Here is a 26,683-nt window from a genome sequence, read left to right as displayed (position 1 = left end):
ATTAGCACACAGTCAACACGGATTTAGAAAACATCGTTCTTGAAACACAACTATCTCTTTACTCGCATGATGTGTTGAGTGCTATTCACGACGTTTTTCAAATTGATTCCATATTTCTGGATTTCCGGAAGGCTTTTGATACCGTACCACACAAGCGGCTTGTTGTGAAATTGCGTGCTTATGGAATATCGTCTCAGTTATGTGACTGGATTCGTGATTTCCTGTCAAAGAGTAAAAAACAAGTCATTTCTAGCGGTTCCCAAGGTAGTGTTACAGGCCCTTTGTTGTTCCTTATCTATATAAACGATTTGGGAGACAATGTGAGCAGCCGTCTTAGGTTGTTTGCAGATGATGCTGTCGTTTATCGACTAGTAAATTCATCAGAGGATCAAAACAAATTGCAAAACGATTTAGAAAAGATATCTATATGCTGCGAAAATTGACAGTTGACCCAAAATGACGAAAAGTGTGAGGTCATTCGCATGAGTGCTAAAAGAAATCCGTTAAATTCGGTTACACGATGAATCAGGCAAATCCAAAGGCCGTAAATTCAACTAAATACCTGGGAATTACAGTTACGAACAACTTAAATTGGAAGGAACACATAGAAAATGTTGTTTGGAGGGCTAACCAAAGACTGTATTTTATTAGCAGGACACTTAGAAAATGTAACAGATCTAATAACGAGACCGCCTATACTATGCTTGTCCGTCCTCTTTTAGAGTACTGCTGCGCGCTGTGGGATCCTTACCAGATAGGACTGATGGAGTACATTGAAAAAGCTGAAAGAAGGGCAGCACGATTTGTATTATCGCGAAACAGGAGAATGAGTGTCACTGAAATGATGAAAGGCGTTTTTCGTTGAGGAGGAATCTCCTCCGAATGCGAAAATATTTTGTTGGCACCGACCTACATAGAAAGAAACGATCACCGTGATAAAATAATATAAATCAGAGCTCGTACGGAAAGATAGAGGTGTTCGTTGTTTCCGCGCTATACGAGATTGGAATAATAGAGAATTGTGAAGGTGGTTCGATTAACCCTCTGCCAGGAACTTAAATGTGATTTGCAGAGTATCCATGTAGATGTAGATGTAGATCGGACTAGCTATTTCCCAGATTGTTCTAGACAAGACATTTATACAATATAGCTCAAACTATTACACTTGAGATTTCCCCTGTGTATCATTCACCACAGCAAGGTAATAGTCTGCGATTACGACTGTAGTGTCTACTATGGTTCATCGATGCGCGCGGTGATGGCAACGTAGTTGCTTGCCTAAATGTTGTGCCCGTTGGACACAGACATCGGACCGTTCACACGAAAATTATATTGTAACATGCAATGAAGTTAGTATAAGCTTCCAGTGTGAGATAAGTATTAAAAGTGGTTCAAAAATACTCATCGGAAGCTTTTACAGACCGCTGCCTCAGGGCCAGCAGTGGTGAAAACTTTGAGGGGACTATTTTGCGTAAATTTCCTGTTCACGTTATAGTGTTGGATGGAAATTTCAATAGACTGCGAGGCTCAAGTGATTAAGGCGGGTAGTGGGGAAGTGGAAATCATGTGAAATTGTTCTAAATGCCTAATGCGAAAATTACCTTGAACATCTAATCAGAGAACCGACTCTTGGAAAAAAAAAGAAACCCATATTAGATCTCCATACCGACTAGCGTAGATCAGGGAATCAGTGGTCTTACAGCCATTACAGCATCACTGAATACGGCTGCAAATAAGAGTATAAAGAAGGACAGGAAGATATTTTTGCTTAGCAGGAGCGACAAGAACCGCATTTTAGGTTACCTGAGCGATCAACATGAAAATTTCACTTCCAGGGATGACAATATTTGGCATCGGTGGACCAAGTTCAAGAAGATGGTATTGTACAATACACATTATACAGGTGCGTGCCGAGGAAAATTGTGGAGGTTGGAAAGATTAACTGTGACTCGACTGTCATGTTAGGAAGCTGCCATAATAGCAAAGGGAGCTTCACTGCAAATCGAAACATAGCCAAAGCCTCAAAGACAAACAAAAATTGAAAGAAACCGTGATTGGCCTAAGGAGAGTCATGCGTAATGAGTTCAGTGAATTTAAAAATAAAATTATATCTACTGACTTGACAAAGAACCCTAAGAAGCTTCAGTCATACGCTAAATCAGTAATCCGTTAGATGTCAACTGTTCACACCCTCTGTGACCATAATCACATCGAAACAGAAGAAGACAGGAAGAGGGCCAGAATACCAATCCTCTTTTTTCAAAAACTGTTTCACTTAGGAAGACTGACGTTCGTTTCTGAAATCGTCGGACGCACTTTAAAAGGCAGTTATCAAAATAAGTGACCATTGAATAGAAAACAACTGCAATCACTAGAGAGCGGAGAGGCTGCTGACCTTGGCGGGATAACACTACATTTCTAAACAAAGTATTCCATAGAACTTGGTACTCTTCTTGCAGCAGTGCATCGAGGTCGCTGGAGGAGCGAAACGTTCGTAATGATTAGAAAAAAAGGGTAAGTTATTCCCGTTTTTAATAGAGGTCACGGAACAGACAACAAAACTGGGAATTTATCGCTGACGTCAGTATGGTTGTAGAATTTTGGAACGTATTTTATGCTCGTATATTATGACATTTTTTGGAGATCGAAAATCTCCTATGTAAAAATCAACATGTGTCCCGAAATAACGACCGTGTGAAACGCTGCTCGCTCTGCTCGTCCACGAGGCCCAGGAAGCAGTAGATACAGGCGCCAAGGTTGATATCATGTTCCCTGGCCTCCGGAAGGCCTTGTACTCAGTTCCACACTGTCGCCTAATGAACAAAATACATGAGTGTGGAATATCACACATGCTGTGTGAGTTGAAGAGTTAGTAGCATACAGAAAAAAGCATGTCATTCTCAATGGAGAAAAATCTTCAGACATAAAAGTAACTTCGGGCTTGCTACTAGTGTTAGAGGACCAAGACGTTCGGTTTATAATTGAAGAAGACTGAGGAAAAATGAGACACGTTCATAAGATTTGTCACCTGGAGAAAGCGTTCGACAATGTAAAATGGTGCAAGATGTTCGAAATTCTGAAATGAATAGGAGTAAGCTGTAGGGAAAGACTGGTAACTTATGATACGTACAAGAACCAAGAGGGAACAATAAGACTGGTAGACCAAGAACGAAGTTCTCGGATTATAAAGGATGTAACGCAGGGCTGTAGTCTTTCGCTCCCACTGTTCAGTCTACGTATCGAAGAAGCAATGGCGGAAATAAAAGACAGGATCAAGAGCGGAATTAAAATTCAAGGTGGCCTGGGCAAAATCACTAATTTACCTGTCACGGTGCGCTCGCTTACTGGCGACTGCGTGGCTTGCTGTGATGGTCCAGATGCCTACCGTAGCCTTGGCCTCACAATTCCAGGACTGGAAACTCTTATCTGGTAGATGGCTCGCCAGCAATTGCATTATGTTACACATCTTATTTTCTTTCTGAGCCGAACATCTCAGTAGCATAGAGAGCAGGTTACATTTGGGAAGTTGGGTTAGTTGGTTGAACATCGTTCGTCACGTACGTACCAGCAATTTTGATACTAGTAATTTTTGTATTAATTTCTTGTTTTGTCAGAGTGTACTAATGTGTCAGTTTTTGCCCCTTCGACATGAATATCTGGGCAGGTATCTGCGATAGTCATGTGATTGAGCTGCACATACTTCCTCCCTGCGTAATGAGTGCCCTTCAGCTAGTTCCGGTGGAGTTTTTGCAAGGTGTGTCATTCGGCATTCGGGCGAACTGCGGTTCCAGCATGATAGTGCGGCAGTATGTTTTGCAGTTCACATCCGAAACCACCTGAATATAGTCTACCCGGACAGGTGAATCGATCGAGGTGGACAGCATGCTTGGCCACCAACATCCTTCTTAAACCCTCTGTGATTATTCTTGTGGGCCGAAGGCACGAAATAGCACTATGTGGCGGCCGTGACGTCACGGCCGAGGGTCGGTGGGTGGCTGGGGGTCGTTGACAAGTAATCAGTTATGGAAATTTCTTCATTTGCATTGCAAATGAGGCCACGAGCAGGTATATAAACGGACTCGTTGGATATTCTGGTTAGTTCCACTTAGTTAACGATGGGTTATGGAGTCAAACCGTGGGAAGTTTAAAAAGTATACCGCTCGTGGTGAACAGAAACAATTACCTTGGCCAGCAATACGAGAGATTAATCGTAAACGTACCGCAAAACGTAAGAGACATATTTTAGATGAATCTTTAGACTTAACTACTGAAGATAGAGATTTTTTGATGCTTTAGAAGATCTTCATTTTGTTTACAGGCCCCGGTCCAGTCGCAGGAAGATCTGGTTGCACTGATCATGGCTTTGGAAGAAGCGATTGACCATACACCACGCTTGTTGGACAGAGTTTATGCTAACTTATTTCGCAGATATACTGTGTGCACCGAACGTGGTGGTCGTCATATCGAACAGCTGTTGCAATATCACAGCCTAAACAGACTGAAATCTGTTAATCTTCTTTCCTTTTAACATGGAAACGATCCATTTTTGGACATGGGTTCCTATACAAAACTTGATCCGCTAAGCCTCCCATACAACCTCAAGAAGTGTGTAACATGAAATGTAAAACGCCCTGTAGTTATGACGCAATAATAAGCACTTAATCATTGTTGCTGATGATTATATCAGTCATAAGAATGTGGCCATAGAAATTGCTTCGAACTGGCAAAAGTTGTTGAATAACAAAGACAATTGGAATTTTATGAATAAATATCCTACAGTCGCCTATTCATCTTCAATAATAACCGTTTGACTGCTCCTCTAAATAATTTATTTAACGACCGGTTTCATAGCCTAGAAGCCACATCATCAGGTTAAATATGGAGAGTCATGACATTAAAGTTGTAACATGTGCAAGACCGAACATTCCTTGTCTATGAATAACTGACGCAATTAGCGGATCGTCAGGTAAGCGGAAAGTATGGGTCCACGGTTCGTCAAGGGTACCATGAATCTAGATGATTGACAGTAGAGCTAGCATATTCATCACTGTATTATAAATGTCATTGTCTGACGTTGCAACCATTGTTTTTTTTTCTTTTTTCCCTCTCCTTAATTTCTACCCTGTTTTAACAAATTCCCGTTTTTGTGATTTGATATTTATGCGTGTAACTGTCATAACTGTGTAGGTTTTCTCAAACTGTAGCCAACAGACGAAGCCCGCGGACATTATCAGCAGATTTGAAATAATGAGTTGCAGTCCCTCAACTGCACCAAAAGAACTTTATTCCTCTACCGGTTTCGGTTCATAAAACCATCATCACTATTACAAAAATTATAGTGGAATGCCATTGTACCGGTATGTATGTGTAAATCGCCAACCTGACGCGTATTATTTCCGTATTTCAAGTTTGTGATCGTTATCTTCTGATGTAAGTTGCTGCAATGATTAGTAAATGTTATGTATGTGTAAATCACCGATATCCGTCTTTCCCTCCACTGATGGTGGTTTTATGAACCGAAGCCGGCAGAGGAAAAAAGTTGGAAGTTTGGAAATTTGAGCTAAGTTACTATGGGACCAAATGGCTGATGCCATCGGTCCCTAGGCTTGCACACTACTTAAGGGGGATAGGACGTCAAATGGGCCGAGTTGGAGCAGGAGAGGCACCACAGGACATTTTAATTTGCACTGTTAATACTTTTACAAATAAATTCATAAAACTTTGTCAGCATCACCAAGGAGGATTCAGGATTCACACTCATTGCAGTGGAAGTTCGAAAACATAACAAAATAAATTTTTTTACGTGTCAAATTTCATCATCTCTTTCACTTACTAACGGCAGCATTTGTTGCTATAGGTACACTTTTCTTCATAAGTTAGAGAGATTCTTCAATGAATTTTGCACAGCATACATACCATACTTACAGGTGTATGAAACTCTAGAATTTAATTAATTTATGAAAAAACGAATGAGCTGTTATATTTTAAACTTCATGTTTAGAAAAAACACAAATTTTGTAGTTAATTACCTCAATTTTATCGCAGTTTTTAATAGATTTTGAAAATTCTGGAGTTTAATACACCTTTAAGTATGCTGTGCAAAATGTATCGATGACTCTCTCTTACTTATGAAGAAAAGTGTACCTACAGCAACAAATGCAGCCATTAGTAAGTGAAAAAAAGGATGAAATTTCACATATAAAAAAAATTATTTCGTTATGTTTTCGAACTTCCACTGCTATGAGTGTGAATCCTGAATCCTTTCTGGTCATGTTGACAAAGTTTTATGAATTTGTAAAAATATAGACAGTGGAAATTAAAATGTCCTGTGGTGCCTCTCCTGCTCCAAGCCGGCCCGTTTGACGTCCTACCCCCCTTAGAACCTCCGACGGATTGGGGGGGAGGGGGGGGGGAGTCACGCGAACCGTGGCAAGGCGTCCTAGTCCACGCGGCTACTTCGGACGGCAAGAATAACATTGTGTCGGTACAGCTGGTGGTTTGCTGTGCATTATGTCAAGTACTTGACAGCTGTAGGCTGTTGCTTCGAGAAAAGAAGTATTAGCAGAGGCTGTAGCCGTGGACTCACCTTGGTGATTGCCTGACGGTCTGAGCACCACGGTGTCCATAGGCCGCCTCGCCCTGCCCGAGGGGAAGCGACGCACGTAGCGCTGGGAGTCTCCCTGCAAACAACGGAAACGTACGACATTCAACTACTCTGTGCATTGTGAAACTTATTCACTGCATGAAGCTCAAGTTAACATTCAGGGTGTATTCATGGGTCCGATTAATATACGTTACTGAGGCCTAACAGCAGTATTACTTTTTTTATGTCAATACTATGTGGCTTGCTGAGTGGCCAGGTGTCAAATCACAAATATATAGGTCCATGCTTTGATTTTGTCTTACTTAAATGTGATTTTCATCACTGTTACTGCATGTTTTTTTGTGAAACAAGTCAAATTACCCGCGATTTGAATGTCACATGAAAGTGATGGATGAGTCGCGTCTCACATGGGAGAAAGCCAAAGACGTCCCAGCTCTTATTATATCACGTCTAAATGTTCAAATGTGTGTGAAATCTTATGGGCTTAACTGCTAAGGTCATCAGTCCCATAGCTTACACACTACTTAACCTAAATTATCCTAAGGACAAACACACACACCCATGCCCGAAGGAGGACTCGAAGCTCCGCCGGGACCAGCCGCATAGTCCATGACTGCAGCGCCTTAGATCGCTCGGCATCACGACTAAATAATTAATCACTTCTCTACAACACGTTTTCCCAAGAATGTTAGCGCAGCGAGGTATGCAGAAGAGCTCCTAATGAGCATGGAAATCAGGACATAGGGTCCTGGAAACTGAAAGCTATGACATCTGTTTGCTCACTTGATGAGAACATTGCCCGTGGGAGGAAAGCTTCCATTTCAAAGTTCCGTTCCATTTCACATATTTAATCTGTCAGGAGCTTACGGAAGAACACATACTTACACTAAAGACTGAAAAATTCACTTTGTAATGGAGAGAATTATTGTTCTCTTTCGTTATTGAAATCATGTTAATACTATTTATAAAACAGGCACTGTTGCAGCTGAAAGTCACATTTGATCCGAACATTTCACTGTTACATAGCCACTCACGTTGCTATCGTATGTGTTTTCTGAATCTTACTTTGCGTATGCTTTGCCAGAAATACCTTTATTACTTATTTTGTAGTATCATTGCCACAGATACTACTACAACGCCGCGCCAACACAAGGTTGGCAGCCGAGCACAGCGCACTCTAGCGGGCTGTGCAGCGCGACGGGACTGGAGCCTCGTTCACTTCTTAGCTAGATTTCAACCTAGGCAGACGCACTTTCATAATCGGCCCTCAGCCAGTTCTGTTTGCATTGATTCTCTGAGGAGGGCCCATCAGGCTTAGCCCCTGAGAATATGTTGTATTAGTTCATGGTATTCCATGTTCTGAGGTTTAGTTATAGCCGCAGCTGCAGTCCTACAAACTATTGATGATAAATAATTTTCATTGCACTATGTGTTTCTTGAATAATAATCCTTCTCTCTAACAGTGTGCCGTACCGCATATTATTGCAACTTGGACTCCTTCAGCTCATATCAACTCGGCCTCCTACTTATGTGCTTTTAGTAACGAGCTGAAAACACCCACGCGTTTTGTGCCTCTAAACAGTGAGACACAATGTATTTAATGTTTAGTTTCTAGTCAGATATTACCTGCAGACAACACGGTGGCCGATGGCCTTCACTTAACGACCGATAGCAGCAGCGTTTGCATGGAGTGACAGACATCTCTGCGCAAAATAACCGCGGAAATCCACATGGGAGATACCACGAACGTATCCATTAGGACAATCCGATGATATTTGGCGTTAATGGGCTGTGGCAGCAGACGACCGACAAGCGTGCCTTTGCTAACAGCACGACATCGCCTACTGCAGCGCATCTCCTAGGTTCACTTGGGACCTAGACGACTGAAAAACCGTGGCCTGGTCAGATGAGTCCCGATTTCAATTGCTAAGAGCTGATGGTATCGTTCGAGTGTGACGCAAAACCCACGAAGTCACCCCCAAGTTGTCAACAAGGCACTTTGCAAGCTGGAGGTGGCTCCATAATGGTGTGGTCTCTGTTTACGTGGAATAGATTGGGTCCTTGTTACGTTCCGCTACTTGGGATCATTTGCAGCCATTCCTGGACTTCATGTTCACAAACTAAGATGTAACTTTTTGGATGACAATGCGCCATATCACCATGCCACAAATGTTCACGATTGGTTTGAAGAACATTCTGGGCAATTGCAGCGAATTTTTTGGCCAACCAGATCGCCCGACATGAATCCCAACGAACATTAATGGGATGTCATCAACAGATCAGATCGTGCACAAAATCCGCATCGGCAAGACCTTCGCAGTTATGGACGTCTATTGAGGCCGCGTTGTCATAGTCATTTACGAGCAACACGTATTACGATATCGTTTTATACGTGCCACTTTTACTGTGAAATTAATGTTACGTTATCGTCTCAATACTTACCTGCCTTCAGTTTTTGATGTTAACTTATAACAGCGTTGCTGTAGATGCACTGTAAGCACTGAGTTTCTATGCCTTTCTCCAAAAATCTAAACGTCTGAATTATTTTTCCTTCACACTATCCGTCGAGTATGTAACGTTTTAATGAGTAAATACCTAATTTTGCAGTACGTTTGCGTCGTTTGTAATGAACGGTAAATTTCGTAGCCTATATTTACGTTTATCCTTTGAGAATAGCTGTATCCTCGTGTGAGAGTGCTTTTGTATCTTGTGTTTCAGTTTGGTTCTTCTTTTCATACTTTATGAGTGGTTTAGTACTGTTTCTTGCTTGTGCATTAGGCTGTATTGCTGTCGAACGTGTACAAACATTTGCTTACGCGTTTATTCCCTTCTTAGTTATGCGTTGTAGTGGCCAGTTATATGTGATAGTTTTCTGTGTTAATGCCATCTTCATGAGTGCGTGGATTGTGTATTTGAGTGACGCTTGTTTTGCGAGCATGAATTACTAATTTTCAGATGATTGTTTCCTTTATTCTGAGTTCATGGTAAATTTCGAATGTACAATGAATGGTTTGATATTGAGGATTGTTTATCTGGTTTCTCCTGTCTTTACGTTGCAGAGCGTGCTGAAAAACTACCTCTGGACCTACTGGACTGCATGAAAACAAAGTCCTCTCGATAAGAATGTCGGAATTGGAAAATACTACATTTTCCCCTGGGAAGTTATTTACACACTGGTAAAAGTGAAATAGTGACAGTAGTAGTTATACTTCTAGTACTCGTTATTAGTGAGATATTGTTACGATGGTGAAAAATAAGTAAGTGTACTGACATAACGAATAACAGCTTCCCAAATCGCTGTAATGGTGGATTTGTTTCTTATCTTCGGAATACATCGATTCCTCGACAGGACATCCCACAAATAGTCCACTGACGTAACATATGATGATAAAGTGGCAGGCAATAAATTCTCCTCTTTCAAGAACTGCCACCGCCAGAGCAGTATTTAACCGTTTCTGAAGTCAGTTTCTTACTTAAAGTTGTTTTGGTGCGACCTGTCATCCATCAATGTTTGTTGTAGCACATTTTTGCCAGATGGCGACTGTGTGCCTGACATGCAGTCACTGTGTATGCCTGGGCCTGTTTCCTGGAGCCGCGGAAGGTATCTTATGTCCTGCATGGAGAGGACGGGCTGGTGTTTCTCTAATCCTTCTGAATTGGTTGTGGCTGGACCTGACTAGGCTGCTTCCAGAGCTTATCATTTCCGACGATTACCGGTGTTTTCCCAAGCCTCGCTGTAAAGAAACTGGTGAAAGTCATGGCAGTAGGCAGCACCTGCTGAAGCTCTGCTAGCGGGATAAGGAAATGGTCTATGAAACTGCTATCTTCTGCTCCTATTCGTGATCGGCGGCCAGGACTCATTGTGAAATTACTTCGTACCTCAGATTTGGATTTCACGAAATAAAAGACCAGTCGGAAAGCCTCTCGACTGTAGGATGAGAGTCGTCGACTCTGAGGCGCAATTGAGGCTTTAAATGTGTTGCGCGGACGTAGTTTCCTGCTACGGGAAACTGAGGGAGTTAGCAAGTGTGTTTACGGCGCACGTGATCCGACTGAAGAGCGGAGCAGGTTTTCGGTTTTTGGGACCAAGCGAGCGACTCTGTGGGCAAGGACTTGGTCATTGATCACCGGCCTTACATCAGAACGAGGAGGTATCAGCTAGCTGGAGGTCGTGTTTGATAACAACTTGGCGGTCTTGGCGAGTTCTTACAGAAGGCAATAAATTCCAGTTTGTGCATTGGAGACTTGGAGTACGGTGTTTCTGGGCGTATCCTTCTTTTGATGTTACAATGTTATGTAGGAGACGCTAGAACGCAGGTGTAGACAGGGTGCTTGTTTCCAATATGGTAGTAGGATATGAGAGGCTGTTGAAAGTATTTGCACTGGAACGAGGTACTGATTAGTTGTATAGAAGTAGTGACTATTTTAACCTTGTCTTGCTGGCTAAAGCGAGGCTCGTGACACTTACTTAGTCTGGTATAGGGCGTCCCACATAAAAACGGTACGCCTCGCGCCCGAGGTTGGAGTAACAGTGAACTAGCTAAAAAGGAATAGATAATAGTAAGGTTAAAAAATATGTAGTTGCGGGTCCTTAAGAGAGATACTGGAAGTGGTGGGAATCAAGGCAACGCCGGTCGGGGTGACCGAGTGGTTCTAGGCGCTACAATCTGGAACCGCGTGACCGCTACGGTCGCAGGTTCGAATCCTGCCTCGGGCATGGATGTGTGTGATGTCCTTACGTTAGTTAGGTTTAAGTAGTTCTAAGTTCTAGGGGACTGATGACCTCAGAAGTTAAGTCCCATAGTGCTCAGAGCCATTTGAACCATTTTGAATGCAGGCAACGCTGACTTCGTATGACGACGTTACCAGCACCCCTCTGTAATTCTGCAGACATGATGTTGTTGATGTCTGTAGTAATGTTTCGGTTAAGATCGACTGTTGTGCCAAGAGTGAAAGCATACAGTTTACCTTTTAATGGGTCCCATAACTAAAAGTCACACGATGTTAAGTCCGAGTACCTTGGGAACCAGAGGGCTCCACTGACAAGTCTGTGTTTAGGGAAGACTGGCGACGTGGGCCATGCTTTGGTTGGATGTGTGAGCGGCTGCCCGGAACACTGCATACAGCTTCCCTGCATCTGTTAACTGTGAATAGAAAGAGTCAAAGATCTCTACATATGTGGTACTGTTTAAGGTGTAATTGAAAATTATGGACCCAACATTGCGCATGTAGCAACGCACAGCAAACACCTATCCGCTTTGAGTGGAGAGGTTCTTCATGCAGAATATGTTGGTTGTCGTGCGACCAGTATCTGAAATTCTGAGAGTTTAGATAATGTGACAATGAAGCCAGGTGTCATCTGACGTAACGCAAAGCGTGGGAGTCCAAGTAAACGTTAGCAATTGACGTTGACAGCCAGTTGCAATAAGTCACCAGAACTAACGCCATCAAAGCCAGAATGGAGAAATCAACGAATGAAACAAAAAGTGCAGACTCTGCAAGGCAGCTGAGGAAAGAATTGATCATATCTCGAGCTGTTGCGAAAAGATCGCTCAAAATAATTAAAAGTGGAGGCACAATGATATGGCACAAATTATCAACTGAAACTCGAGCTAAAATCATCACATGCCACTGTCAAGGTACTCATGACACCAAAAGCCAGAGAATGTTCTCGAAAACGAGCAATTCAGACTACTGAGGCACTTCAGACAGATCGAAATCAGGAATACAGTTCCATCAGACGACGCTATTGTCGATAAAATGAAAGTGTGGATCATTAAGACTGCCGCCACAGGTGATAGCAGAATCGACGACAAACAACTTGAAAAACTAGGCAGATACGAGGACTTGAAAATTGAGCTTCAGCGACTCTTGATGCAAACCACTGAAACGTGTCCCTGAGGTTCTCGGTGCACTGTTAGCATCGCCATGGGTTCTGAGTGAAGAAACATTTTGAAAACCACTGCCATTGTTAAAATATTTACCTTCCAACTACAAAAATCCACTTTATTTGGATCTGAACGAATCATCCACTGATACGTCAAGTAGTCCTAGGTGCTTGGGAAGTGTCCGACTAGTGATAAAATACGAGATGCAACATAGTGAACTAATTTTTGTAAAAGAGATGCATTAATCTGAGTGGCAAATTGGTAAGAGAAGTTAGTTGTAGTACTACTACACCTAACTTCTCTTACCAGTTTGCTTCTCAGAGTAATGAAGAAAATGACTGTCAACCACTTGCACATATAACCTTGCTCCACGAACCTCTGTCTCATACGCAGTACGTGCCCTACGTCAGTCCCATACAGAAGTTATTTATCTCAACCGTCTAAGTGTGTCACTTCCATATATCTAATAACGAAGCAGGTGTCGCCATTCTGCGGTATCAGCTCATACAGCTGAAGGGTAACTGTAACCTTTGTTTCAGTCGTTAATTTTAATCTCAAACTTTCCATCGTGCCTTTATCTCGCCCAACCTTTCAGCGCTTGGTATACATTGCGTCACTACTCACTGATATGTAGGAGATGAACACTTGTCTAGAGCTGTTGCCGTCTGGTTTATGAACAAAACGCAGTTTACATCAGTTTCTTTGTTAAATTGTAATTATCGGTTCGGGCAAACCAGGTAATTTCCAGTTGTACACTAATAGCAGCCGGTGGTAGCAATCCTTATCGTGCTATTTGCTTATAAAGTTACATAAAATAGAAACATTCTGCGACACAGTGCCAACCCTCTGTGAATTTTCTTAGATCACACGTTGCCACTGTTTCTTTGGCTCCACTATATTGTAACGCTTTTTAAAGATTCAGGAGATCGACGCTGGGTATGTTCATCTAAAATGTGTGCGAGTAATTAATTTAAATATCTACGTAACTGTTAATTTATGTATCCGCTGCACGTCAAAAATGGATAAAATTAGCAAAGGTTCTCTCTGTATGCTTTTCAGTTATCGGGGCAGATGTGCGTTAATTACTACTTAAGTTATTGCAATATTGTTGTTGCCTATCTTTCTCTTATTTAGATAGCTATTGTACACCGTCAGTGGTAGATACAAGTAAAGCTGCTTGCGCACATTTTACAGCACCTTCTCAGATAAGTATGTATAATAATAAAGCCATACATCTTAGTGATGGTTAATGGATGCAACCAGATTGGAGTATAATGTACAGTAAAGACGTGCAGTTGCGCAGCCTCGCGAATAGCCTTCGAATGAGGTTAATTTGATGTAGTGAATTCGCACTGCAGAATTAAAGTTTGCTGCCCTCTAAGTTAAATATATGGCGGTCCCACTAAGACTGACTAATAATATCGTATTTATCCCAGTCACTGAGGTGAAATAGAGAAATAGAGATTCTACCACCGTCTATGCCTTCCTATACCGGTGCAGAAGAAAGAATATTATGAGTAGAGGATGAGGGATGTTGTGCAGTGTAATAGCCCAACTATTCCTGAGTTGGTACCTTACTGCACTTTGTTTGGTTAAATGGACTACGATACTGACGTAAGGAACACAGCTGGTTCCACAACCTTTCAGTAGGGACAACGAATTGTACAGTATTGGGATCTAAAGATAGATTGTGGTGGAGAAGGAGTGGATCATAAAATATGTTGCAGTAGAATTATAAGAAGTCCTCCAACAAATGAAAATAAAATAAAATTAAAACCAGGACATATGAGGGCTATTAAGGAGACAAACAGAAAATTATATTTTCGTGCGGTATGATGACAGTGACAAACAACAGGGAAGAAACAGTAAAATCGGTTCAAGATTTCTATGAAACTTCGTATATTTCAGTAGATGTATCAATAATACAGATACGTAATACTGAAAGTAATGACTTCACGTTGTGACGCCAGATGAGGTGTGTAAAGTCAGTCAAAGAATGAGAAAACGAAAGGCGCCAGGATATGATGTTTCGATACACATGGCTAAATCTGGAGACAACGTAATATAAAAGTAAGTAAAAAATTATTTACGTTATGTCTGGGGAAGAAGATAATTTTTCAAAACTGCAACAATGGTGCAAATATTCTATTTCGCCTTAATGGAGAAAGACATGACATAAAAACCTATAGAGCTATCAACCCCCTCTCCATTGTGTACCAGATACTCACTAAAACATCTTTTATTCACGTAATGAAACAAGCTGCATTTTTGCCACGAATACAGCACAAGTGGAGGATTTTCAAACCGTGAAAGATAACTGCGAAAGAGCTTTCGAATCAGTCGTAACAAAGTTTGCACAGAAAGACACTCGATACGCTGGGCAAACATTCAAAATATCTCTACACTGAAGAATTCACTATCTCATCGACAGTATACGGACACCTCTTACTGGAAATTAGTAAGGGGCGTGTCCGCTCTTCGCCTTTATGACGGCTTGAACTCTGCTGGGGAGACTATCAGCGAGGTGTCTGAATGTTTGTGGAGGAAAGGCAAACTATTTTTTCTCAAGCGTGGAAAGAGGAAGTAGTGATGTTAGTCGCAATTATAATTCATCCCAAAGGTGTTCCACTCGATCTGAGTCGGGGCTATAGGCAAGCCAGTTCATTTCAAGAATCACAGTGTCCACAAACCACTGCTTCACAGAGGCTGCTTTATGAGCATCGTCTCCGAACCGTAACACTCTCTCCTCAGAACTTCAGTTTTGGCACTGCACGTAACGTTCTCCAGGCATTCACCATATTCAAACCCTTACTTCCGATTTCTGCAGGGTATAGCGTGAATCGTCCCTTCAAAGCACTCGTTTCCAGTCATCCACCGTCCGTGGCGTCGCTCTGTACACCGTCTCAAACAGCACTTCACACTGAGTATATTAATGTGTGACTTGGAGGAGCTACTCGACTATTGTACCCCATGTCTTTTAACTCGTTGTGAACAGTCATTACGCTACCTGCTCTGCTGGTAACTTCGGAACTCACGCGTGATTTCCTCCGGTGGTTTCGTGTGAGTTTTTTACAACTCCCCTTCGCAATGCTCGACCGTACCTGTCTGTCGGTATCTGAGGTCTTCTTGTCTGTGGTTGTTCCTTCGCGTTTCCACTGCACAATCACACCGCAAAGGGTCCAGTTGTGCGGCATTAGAACAGCTGAAACTTTCTTGATGGAATTTTTACTCAGGTAAAACTAGCTCGACTTTGGAGTCAGTAATCTCTCCTGACCGTCCAGCTTTGCAGTTACTGCTTATCTACTGACAACACCATACTCTGCACACCATTTTATATAGGCGGGTCTGCCTTTGTGATATCTGGTGGTCAGTTCCACATTACATAGTGATGTCATACTTTTCTCATTAGATAGTGTATGTTCCTCACTGCAACAGCGCCAATTAGATTTCCTCAGAGTAGTGATACATTCCAGATAGGGCGTTAGAAAAGGAAATTCTTACACTGAGCGCCAAAGAATTGGTATAGGCATGCGTATTCAAATACAGAGATATGTAAACAGGCAGAATACGGCGCCGCAGTCGGCAACGACTTTATAAGACAACAAGTTTCTGGAGCAGTTGTTAGATCGGTTACTGCTGCTACAATGGCAGGTTGTCAAGATTTAGTTGAGTTTGAATGTGATGTTATAGTCGGCATACGAGCAATGGCATACAGCACCTCCGAGGTAGCGATGGTTCTGGTTCAACTGGCTCTGAGCACTATGGGACTTAACTTCTGAGGTCATCAGTCCCCTAGAACTTAGAACTACTTAAACCTAACTAACCTAAGGACATCACAAACATCCATGCCCAAGGCAGGATTCGAACCTGCGACAGTAGCGGTCGCGCGCCTCCAGACTGAAGCGCCTAGAACCGCTCGTCCATTCCGGCCGGCAGTAGCGATGAAAAGGGGATTTTCCCATACAACCATTTCACGGTAAATCATCAAATCTCCGACATCGCTGATGCCGGAAAAAGATCCTGCAAGAACGAGACCAACGACGACTGAAGAGAAGCGTTCAACGTGACGGAAGTGCAACCCTTCCGCAAGCTGTTGCGGATTTCGATGCTGGGCCATCAACAACTGTCAGAGGGCGAACGATTAAACGAAACATGATCGATATGAAGCTTTTGTTTGTTCATTCTTTTGGCAGGAGATCTCTGGCACGACGGCCGTTTACTATCGTGACAAAATAAAACACCTAAAGCCGTCCTTATGATTTTATTTTACTTTGTTGCTACCAGTTTCAGCGCTTCGGTGCGTCATCTTCAGGCTGTTTTAGATGTGGAACAGGTTGATATGAGCCCCATTCATAACACATCAGTTACTAGCATTACTGGATACGCAGATAATGAGTCAGCACTCCAACCATCAACTGCCAACTGAAGCGTTGAAACTGGTAGCAACAAAATAAAGTAAAATCATAAGGAAAGATGCAGGTGTTTTGTTTTGTCACGATCATTGATATGGGCGTTCGGACCCGAAGACCCAGTCGTGTACCCTTGAAGATCGCACGAGACAAAGCTTTACGCCTCGACTGAGCCTGTTAACATCATTGGACTGTTGATGACTGGAAACATGTAGCCTGGTCAGACGAGTCTCGTTTCAAATTGTATCGAGCTGATCGACGTGTACGGGTACGGAGACAACCTCATGAGTCCATGAATCCAGCATGTCAGCAGGCGACTGTTCAAGCTGGTGGAGACAATGTAATGGTGTGGAGCGCGTGCAGCTGAAGTGATATGGGACCGCTGACACGTCTAGATACAACTCTGATACGTGACACGTTCGTAAGCATCCGTCTGATCGCCTGCATCTGCGCTTTCCGAGGGACTTGTACAATTCCAGCAGACAAATGCGACACTCCACACGTCCAGAATAGTTACATAGTGGCTCCAGAACACTCCTCTGGGTTTAAACATTTCCGTTGACCACCAAACTCCCTAGACATGAACATTATTGAGCGTATCTTGGATGCCTTGGAACGAGCTGTTCAGAAGAGATCTCCACCTCCTCGTACTTCTTCGGATTTATGAACAGCCCTACAGGATTCATTGTGTCTATTCCTTCCAGCACTACTGTAGACTTTAGTCGAGTCCATGCCACGTCGTGTTGCTGCACTTCTGCGTGCTCGCGGGGACTGTACACAATATTAGGCAGGTGTATCAGCTTCTTTTGGTCTTCAGTGTATATCGAAGAAGGTATCGGATCACTGGATTTTCTGTAACTCACCTTCGAGTTACTTTTGTGCTCTTTGCCCTCAGTGCAGAACAGAGGATGAACAAAGAAAGTTTGTAACTAGGTCTGAAATACATTATAACAACACTGAAATAATGCATCAAATGAAACGCTAAAAATGAACAGTTAAGTCATACAACTAGTTGATAAGTTTTTGTGTTTAAGATAGCTGAAACGATGCTTGTATGGACAGGAAAAAAACAGAAGAGTAAAAGTGCTTGTGATGAATAAAATAGGTTAAACAACCTGGAACCTAGCTTTCGCAAATTCGTAAGGGGAAAACTTACTCTCTGTTTGCATTACCATTTTTTCTTTATGGTAGCTATTATAATTACAATAGTTTTGTGTCATCAACCTTCCGGCTGATTCGATACTGTTCTTCAGTAATTTCTTTCCTTGCTGACATCTTCATCTCAGAGTAGCACTTGCATCCAACGTCCTCCATTACTTGTTGTGTATATTGCAGTCTCTGTCTTCTGCTACAATTATTGTTCTCCGCAAATGCATCAGGTAATGTGGCCCTATGTTTGATACTAAGAGACTTCTTTTGGCCACGAATACTATCTAGTTGAGTGTTAATCTACTCTTTATGTCCCCTCTGCTTCGTCTATCATCATGACTTATTTTGAAAACCTATCAAAACGTCAGGGGGCGGGGGGAATGCATGTTGTGTATTAGGGAACTAGGGACTAGGCAACATGTGAATCAGGGAACAGACTGAAGTGAAAGGCATAATTACGACTTACACGAAACGTGGCAGTCACACAAAAACGAGCACAACAGACAAAACTTCTTAAGTGCAAGAAAATTAATGAACAAGAGACTCAAAAGAATCAAGAAAGCCGAAGAAGAACAACTCCTCTTTCAGATCCAGAAGAAAAACACAAGTAACTTTTATAAGACGATTAAACGAAAAATAACCAAATAAAGCCCATCGGCCCTACAACTCCAAGGCAAAAACGGAAATATTCCCCACAGCAACAGGGATAATAGTAATGCATCTGGAGAATATTTCAGAGACTTCTCAACTATGAAACCTTGTAGAAAAACTGGACGGAAGTACCTCAAAATTAACCAATCCAATCTTGGAGCCACACATCGTCGAGAAACAACGAACAATTACACCGAATCTCAAAAACTAAGACCTCGGGAGAAAACCATATCACAGCTAAACTTGGGAAAAATGTCGACCAAAATTCCATGGAGTCCCACCAAAACATCTTTGAAGAAATTCAGATAAATGAAATAATCCCAGGTTATTGGAAGAAGGCCCTCATCCACGTACTTCATAATAAAGGGTCCAAAACAGACCCCAGCAACTACAGAGAGACTTCTTTCTTAAACGTAACATACGAGATATTCTCTAGAGTCCTACTAAACAAAGCAGAACCGCAACTCAACCATCAACCTGGAGAATACCAAGCGGGTTTCAGGAAATTAAGATACTGTCCAGAACCTCCAAAAACCCCATGACTAATCAAATCACTTGGTATTACTTTCATTGACTTCCAAGAAACATACGACTCAACAGAATTGGATTCCCTCACCTCTGTAATAAAGGTAGAAACAAAGTCACGAACCGAATAGGCGAAAACCTTTCCAACATATAATTCAAAGTTAACGGGAGAACTGTCCGACCCTTGACATAATAGTGGCAGAAGATGTCGCCCTTCTAACCGAGACCTGAAAAGATGCCAAACAACATGCCATCAACTAAAAACGCAATAAGAAAACATGTCTCAAAAAATCCTTCTAAAAGACTAAAATAACGACAAACATAAAAAAACACACAGAAACATCCTAAAATGGGAGAACTTAAACAGGTATCGTTAATGAATTCAAGCGGCGCGGAGTGGTCGCTTGGTTAGAAGCGCCATGTCCCGGATTGCACAGCCCGTCCCGCTGCAGATTCGAGTCCTACCTCGGGCACGGGTGCGTGTGTTGTTCTTAGCCTGTTACTTTAATTAGTGTAAGTCTAGGGACCGATGGCCTCAGCAGTTTGGTCGCTTAGGAATTCACACACATTTGAACATTTTTGAAAGAATTCAAATAGTTGCAGTCAGGTCCCTTTAATCCCACAAACCAACCAACCAATTCAAATACCTTGAAGAATGTATCAGGTGGAATGTCCTCGAGAAAAAACCGACAGATACTGATAAAATGAACTAGCCTTCCAACCCATCAAAAACACATATAACAAAGTCCCACTTATGGAATACAATAATAAGTCCCTATAAAACGAAACACCATGCATCATCTGCCAGGGCCCAATTGAAACATTCGAGGTCAAAGAAATCAAGATAACGACAAAAATCCTAGGTCCAAAATTCCATAACAACAAATCAATCCAAATGAGAAACGAAACCCTTTACCAAAAAGCCTAAATCTCTCACACACAAGTATTGATTGTTATGGACAGATCCTTGAAGTGAACCCAACAGACAGCCAGAAATTGGTTCTCTAAATTCGAAAAAAAAAAGTTTAAGGGAACAGAGGAGGGTAAAAATGCTCAAAGATAAAACTGAAATAAAACCGGAGGCAAGCAGGATGGTTCCATCTCAAAAATCAGAAAGAACGAAACAGTTCTGGGCTGAAAGTAAGGCCCAGACCATTAAAAAGTGCTTAGTTTAACGTATTCCGAACGCCGGTGAAACAATAGAAGAAGAAAATGAAATGTAGGCAAAAGTGAAATAGATGATCCAAGGAAATTCGTTGGTGGATCCCAAGCAGCCCTCGTGTTGTCTATTGTCGACCCGTAATTGCAACATCATCCAATTTGACAAATTATTTCACTTTGTGTAATGATGTGACCTGTTGTCTAAAGGGATTTCATTCTATTTTTCATGCAGTTTTTGCTTTAGCTGCCGCCTACTCTTTTTGCAGAGGCGTTGATGTGGAACATCTTGTCCTCTGCTAGAGATCGCACCGTATTTGTTCGACCACAGATGGCGACGGAGGAGACTTGCAGGTTCCGTCATATTTGTCTTCAGCCACCGTTTATCACAACCCTTTCTATTTCGCAGCAGCTTAATTCAAGTCAACGGCATTCTTTGTGTAAGAAGTCGTTTGTACGATTATTCTGTATCGACAGCATCTTGCGTATACATTGTAACGTGTCACCTTCCATTCACGTAATGTCGGATTTCGTTCCTGACAGTAGAGGGTTAGTCAATAGTTCTGGTTGAACAATGTGTATAAAAAGTTGTCCAACAGCGGTGAACATAACAGAGTTCTGGAAGTCAAATGGAGTGATATGTTGCTGCGGTGAAAGTAGCCTGTCCAGCCATGAATTTCCAGCCTATAAGGAATGCGGTATAACCTACAGCAAATCTCCATGTGTGGAAGTAGAAAAAAAGCCAGTAAAGCCAGCTGTGTCATGGGCGCTGGAAGACAGACACTTCATCTGTGTAACACCTTCTGTCCCACAACACTGTTACAGGTGCGACATTCCATGCCTGTCTGTGCACCATTATATCCAGCGGTGTGGATTGATTTTATACGAGGTTCGTCAGAAATAGTTTGAAAAGCTTTTAAGGGTGTTGCAGGGTAGGCTGCACTGAGAAAAAATTGTCAAGAAAAAAATTCGATACGTTGTACCGTTTCCGAGTTAATAAGCATTGAAGTTAGCTAATCAGGCTGCTGCGCACGGAGACGGTGTCGCAAAATGTGTTTTCCTCTTGGTTTCCTAAATCCGAACAAAAGAACAATAAAAACATTGGACATGGGACGGTGGTAAGGATCGAACCCGAGCCAAAGGATCACTATGACAACAGCTGACACTAGTTGTATCTGGCGGGCCGCTTGAATTTGCTCCCGCACAGCCTGACTGGCTAACTTCAATGTCATTTAATTTGGAAAAGACGCAGCCAATAAAATTCTTTTCTTAACACATATTTCTCATCACAGCATACATTGCAACACCCTTACAAGCTTTTCAGACTGTTTGAGACCACCCTCTATTCGACTCTGCTCAAGATACCTAGAACACGCAAGAAATGGTGAGACGATAGGGAAACTAGCTTTTCATACATTCCACTTTTAATTAGATTATAGTTTTAGCGTAATGCGTGTGATAATCATATCGAATGAAAACGACATCCATGCGCACAACACCTACTTTCAATAAAAAACAACTTTTAGTGAAATAATAGTGTGTGGCACAATCTTGTTTCCTGTTTCACATAATTTGTGGATCGGTATTCCAAACGCCAATATTCGTCCACAAATAAGCGGTAATGTTCAGGCCTTTTCCTCCAGACGGTAGAAACACCTTCTGCATTGTAATTGATTATCTACTTACTGTGTTTTTTATTTTATTTTTATTATTTGGCGTGTTTTTTTATCATGCTGCAGCAACTTTGGACAACTACAGAAACCAAATTCGACGACTCTCTGAAAAGCAATGTCTCCGATTTTCATTATGTGAAAACTCTTAAAACTTTTTATATAAAACAAACGTTGTTAACATTCTGCATCTTTACTTTTCACGTCAACACATTCGCAACCCTCTTCCGCTAGAGGGCCCAGAATTGTTTGTGTAATAATGCGATGTGTAACGTAACAATGTCGGTCAGTGAGAAACGGCATGCTGCAATCGATTTTATAACCGCAGAAAACGTGTCTCCAGTACAGATCCTTAGAAGAATGAATTCTATATACGATGATGATTGTATCAACGTCAATAATGTACAATGTTGGGTTATTCGTGCTCACTGCCATCTATCATACTCCATACAGTCCCGACTTGGCCTTATCCGATTTTCGCCTGTTTCAAAACATAAAGGACACCTTCGAGGCCTTCATTTTGGTAGAGATGAAGCGGTGCAAGGAGAGGTGCAATTGTGGCTCCGTCAACAATGTCAGACATTCTACACTGACGGCATCAACAAACTGGTCTCTCGTTGAGAGAAATTTGTTCCACACCAGGGGGACTACGATGTGGAGTAAATATGTTGACATGAAGAATAATGATGTTGAATGTCAATAAAGTCTGTATCGTTTAAAAGGCTTTAACAGTGTTACATAAAAATTCGGAGGTATTATTTTTCAGCACGCTTTCGTATACAGAGAAATCATAATACGAAATGTTTGAGCAGTATATCCACATAGGTACAATACTTGTGGGTAAACAACCTGTTTGGTTCTGTACTAGGACCTCTAGAGTTCCTTATCAGATTGAGTGGAGGCTTCACCAAATAGTATTTTTGGTGTGTAATGGTATGAAATGTTATTCTGTTAGGTTGGTTTATATTTATCACTGCAATTTACTTATGAACCAAATCAGAATTATTACATGGTAGATTGCAGAGAAAGTGTGTGTGTGTGTGTGTGTGAGAGAGAGAGAGAGAGAGAGAGATAGTGAGGTGGGGGAAGGAAGAAGGGGTATGGTGGGTATACGAGCGGAATAGTGCGTGTAATGAAAGAGAAGTAATTTTTTACATGTAAAATTATTTTCAGCACGTTACACAACTGTAAGTCGGCTAGGAAAATTACATCGTTTTCTCTTATTTATGTTAAAGAGTTTAAGAGAGATGGCACTTCACTTTGGTTTTTGTGAGACCGTGGAAAACGTCAGACATATTCTTTGTTAGGGAAATGAGTCCTATATTAGCCTGGGAAACGGAGAGGGTTATATCAGAGAGTTTATATAACTCGTACGATAACAATAACACGCCGGCCGCGGTGGCCGAGCGGTTCTAAGCGCTTCAGTCCGGAACCGCGCGACTGTTACGGTCGCAGGTTCGAATCCTGCCTCGGGCATGGATGTGTGTGATGTCATTAGGTTAGTTAGGTTTAAGTAGTTCTAAGTTCTAGGGGACTGATGACCTCAGATGTTAAGTCCCATAGTGCTCAGAGCCATTTGAACCATTTGATAACAATAACACGATTTTTACGCGTGTCCTGATTACAAATATATCAGTTCGCTGATGTATCACGTCGGTGCGTGTATTCTGTATAACACTTCGTGAATAAGTAATAGACTTCCACTTACCTGCGCCACCGCCACTGACAGGAGAACGCACGCCAACAGGAGTTTCATATCTAGTCAGTGAATGGAGCAACGATGGAGTCGACCAATTTATACACCTTCTGAAGAGCACCAACACAGTGGTTTTTGAATGTAGCTCGATAAGATTATTGCCACATTTATGAGGCGCAGATAAGAGTTTGTCGTCCCTGACTGCTGGAATACTGTGTTAAAGTGCTTAAAAGCACTGATTTTGAAATCTCTGTTTCGAGCTCGCTCAGAGCATGAGGCTGTAATACATTTTATATCCTGATTGTGCAAGTGGAAATTTTCATGGAAACCAGGTGAGGTGAACAATTTCTGCTGCGCTACGATCTGAAGCTGGTGATAGCTTGTAGCCTAATTCAAGTGTAAAGTAGCATCGATATGAAGTAACCACCAGTCATTTGTTACTGAGGGGACCTACGAATTCTGGTCGGCATAAAACAGAAAGGAAGATTAGTGTTTAACGTGTCGTTGACTATGACGAAATTGGAACACATTCAAGTTTTGGACAAGGGTGGGGAAGGAAACATTCTGTCTTCAAAGAAACCATCCAGGCATTTGTCTTCATGGAAACCTAGGAAAAGCTAGTCCTGGATGACTGGAGGAGGATTGGAAGTCTGATCCTCCTGCGTGCGGGAGCTCTGTAAGATAACCGCTGCGCTGCCTCAGTTGCCTTCTCTCCCTGAAGCGTGACCGAGCTAATCCCAATACTCGTTAGTCTCGGAACCCGCTTCCGCAGTCGGAGTTACACGCACAACAAGTAGGACACATAACTACATCAGTGTCCAGAACGTAAGGCAGATTAGACTATTCTCATGTGGTGTACCAGAATATTTCGAAAGATAAATATAATCAATTTACACAGTAAGTAAGTTGCATCCCAAAGGAGTGTATTACTGGTTTCTTTCATCAGGCGAGAGCATCTTAAGGTATTAATTGTCCTGATGGAAGTATGCTGAAGATGCACATCGAACTGACACCACTTTATATTCGCCATGGGGTCGAGTGGAGCTTTAAAGCTTTAACATGTTGCTACCAGGGCAGTGAATACTTGAAGATCCTCTTGACTTGTAATGAACCAGTCTGCGAGACAGAAATACTAGCGCGCTCTGTCACCTCGTGGTCTACTCGTGAAATTCGCGCACTGTAGACGCAAAGTCACGAGTTGCAGTCCATTCCCTCCTTTATTTTTTAATCGGCGTTTCAACTGTCTTCCAAAGGTATCAGTCCGATGGAATCTCAAAGATAATCCTATTCACTTTCTAACCGACCAGCAATAGCGAAAACTTCCAGAAATAATCCTGCAGAACAGCTCGCGGGTGCGTGAAGACCAGAGCAGTTTACGCTCTACAGTTCCATCGCCCCACAGCGACCACGCGCCACCGACCACATTATTTCAGGCAGCGTCCGACCAGGAGACCGCGGCAGGGCGATATCAAGGTGTTTATCAATTGATATCTTCTTACTTGAAGTTCGGTATTTATCTTGCTGTTACATAATAGGTTTTGCATACTTCAAACTTATGAACGTTTTGTAAGCGATGGAAAGTTGAGTCGCAAGTGGAAAAATGTCTAATACTTGCGGTATATTTGCTTTGGATGTGACAGAACGGTGAAGGTAGCAGAGGGAAATGTTTTCGAGAAAGAACGTTCTGGCATGAATGATTTTCCACATTCAGGAAGTTTCGATAACGTACCTATGTGATGAACTGCAACACTTTAACCTTGGTGCTACAGATAGATTTGTGTTTGGGGAGAGTCCACCTTGCGCAAATCATAATTTTCTTTTTTTTTTTAATTTTTCGGACATGTTTTTCTGAAGTTTCAACATCGTCAGTGGGATTTTTGCTATCTTCTATAAAAGAGGAAAAATTTATTTTACCTCCTGTACACATATATATATGAGTTTTTAAGACAGTATTTACGAATTAAAAGAAACAGATAAACTTTGCATATATAACGTGTTACTACGTGCTACGTTTCACTTACTTCTGCTGATTTCATCATGATCTTCACTGTGAAGACCCAACAAACTGTAAAACAGAACAGCTACATTAAATGACATAAAATCCAGGAAATCCACGGCATGTGGCAACAAGGTAAATGTACAAGATTTTTCTTTTTTCAGATATGGAAATACTGTCATAAAAACCGAAATTTATATGTGTACAAACAGTAAAAAGCATTTTTCCTGTTTTATAGAAGATGGTAAAAAACCCAATTATGTTTAACTCAAGGCGGATCCCCCGAAAAACAGATCTGTTTGCAAGCAAACACGGACATAAGAGAAGCAACCTCAAGATGATTACTTTGTGCTACATTTGAATTCAATAGGAAAGGTGGAGAAACCGGGTGTAGGAACACTGCATGCTCTAACTAAAAGCAAGAAAAATCGAAGCGGCAAGTATTACTAAACTTTTGCCTCAAAGTCTTCAGTTCGCTCATTAAGGATGCCTACGCAATATTGTTACTAGTAAAACTATTTCTTTTAACTCAATGGCCTGCTGTACGTCTTTCAGTTGGACGTCACTTCGGCGGCTTGCGTGTCCCTAATCTACCCGAGCTACCCAGCGGGGGAGAGGGCGAACAGTTTAACGTGGAATCCGAATCAGTGCCGTTTCTGGTAGGGATCAGACATCAGGTCCGTATAATCGTTTTAAAGTCGCCAGCGAGTCCTGTAAAGTCATCTCCGAACTCCCCGTCTCAGTATGCCCGTAACTCGACTCGTGAATCTCCGCAGCTGTCATTTATCTGCTGTCGGGTACTAAGGGGCTCGACTGGCTCAGAAAGGAGGGTGAGAAGACGAGTTCGCAAGTAAAGCCGCGGTCTTGCGACAACCCGCTACATACGTAACCGTTTTGAAAGAAATTTCCGACATGAAACTGTAAATTACTATCCATT

At 42.0% G+C, this 26,683-nt stretch overlaps 1 protein-coding gene across 1 annotated transcript in view; it reads right to left on the bottom strand.

Moving 5' to 3' along the window:
- LOC124775670 (brachyurin-like) overlaps positions 1–23,810 on the bottom strand; it is a 50,596-nt gene extending 26,786 nt beyond the window's left edge. Inside the window, exons 1-2 of the mRNA XM_047250498.1 lie at positions 23,763–23,810; positions 6,587–6,680 (exon numbers count right to left, since the gene is read on the bottom strand). Coding sequence (XP_047106454.1) covers positions 6,587–6,680; positions 23,763–23,810 — 142 coding nt within the window. The remainder of the gene's footprint in view (positions 1–6,586; positions 6,681–23,762) is intronic.
- Between the last annotated feature and the right edge of the window lie 2,873 nt (positions 23,811–26,683).

The sequence above is a fragment of the Schistocerca piceifrons genome, chromosome 2 (assembly GCF_021461385.2).
Source record: "Schistocerca piceifrons isolate TAMUIC-IGC-003096 chromosome 2, iqSchPice1.1, whole genome shotgun sequence".
NCBI classification, from domain to species: Eukaryota; Metazoa; Arthropoda; class Insecta; order Orthoptera; family Acrididae; genus Schistocerca; species Schistocerca piceifrons.
This window is presented reverse-complemented; position numbering and strand designations above follow the sequence as displayed.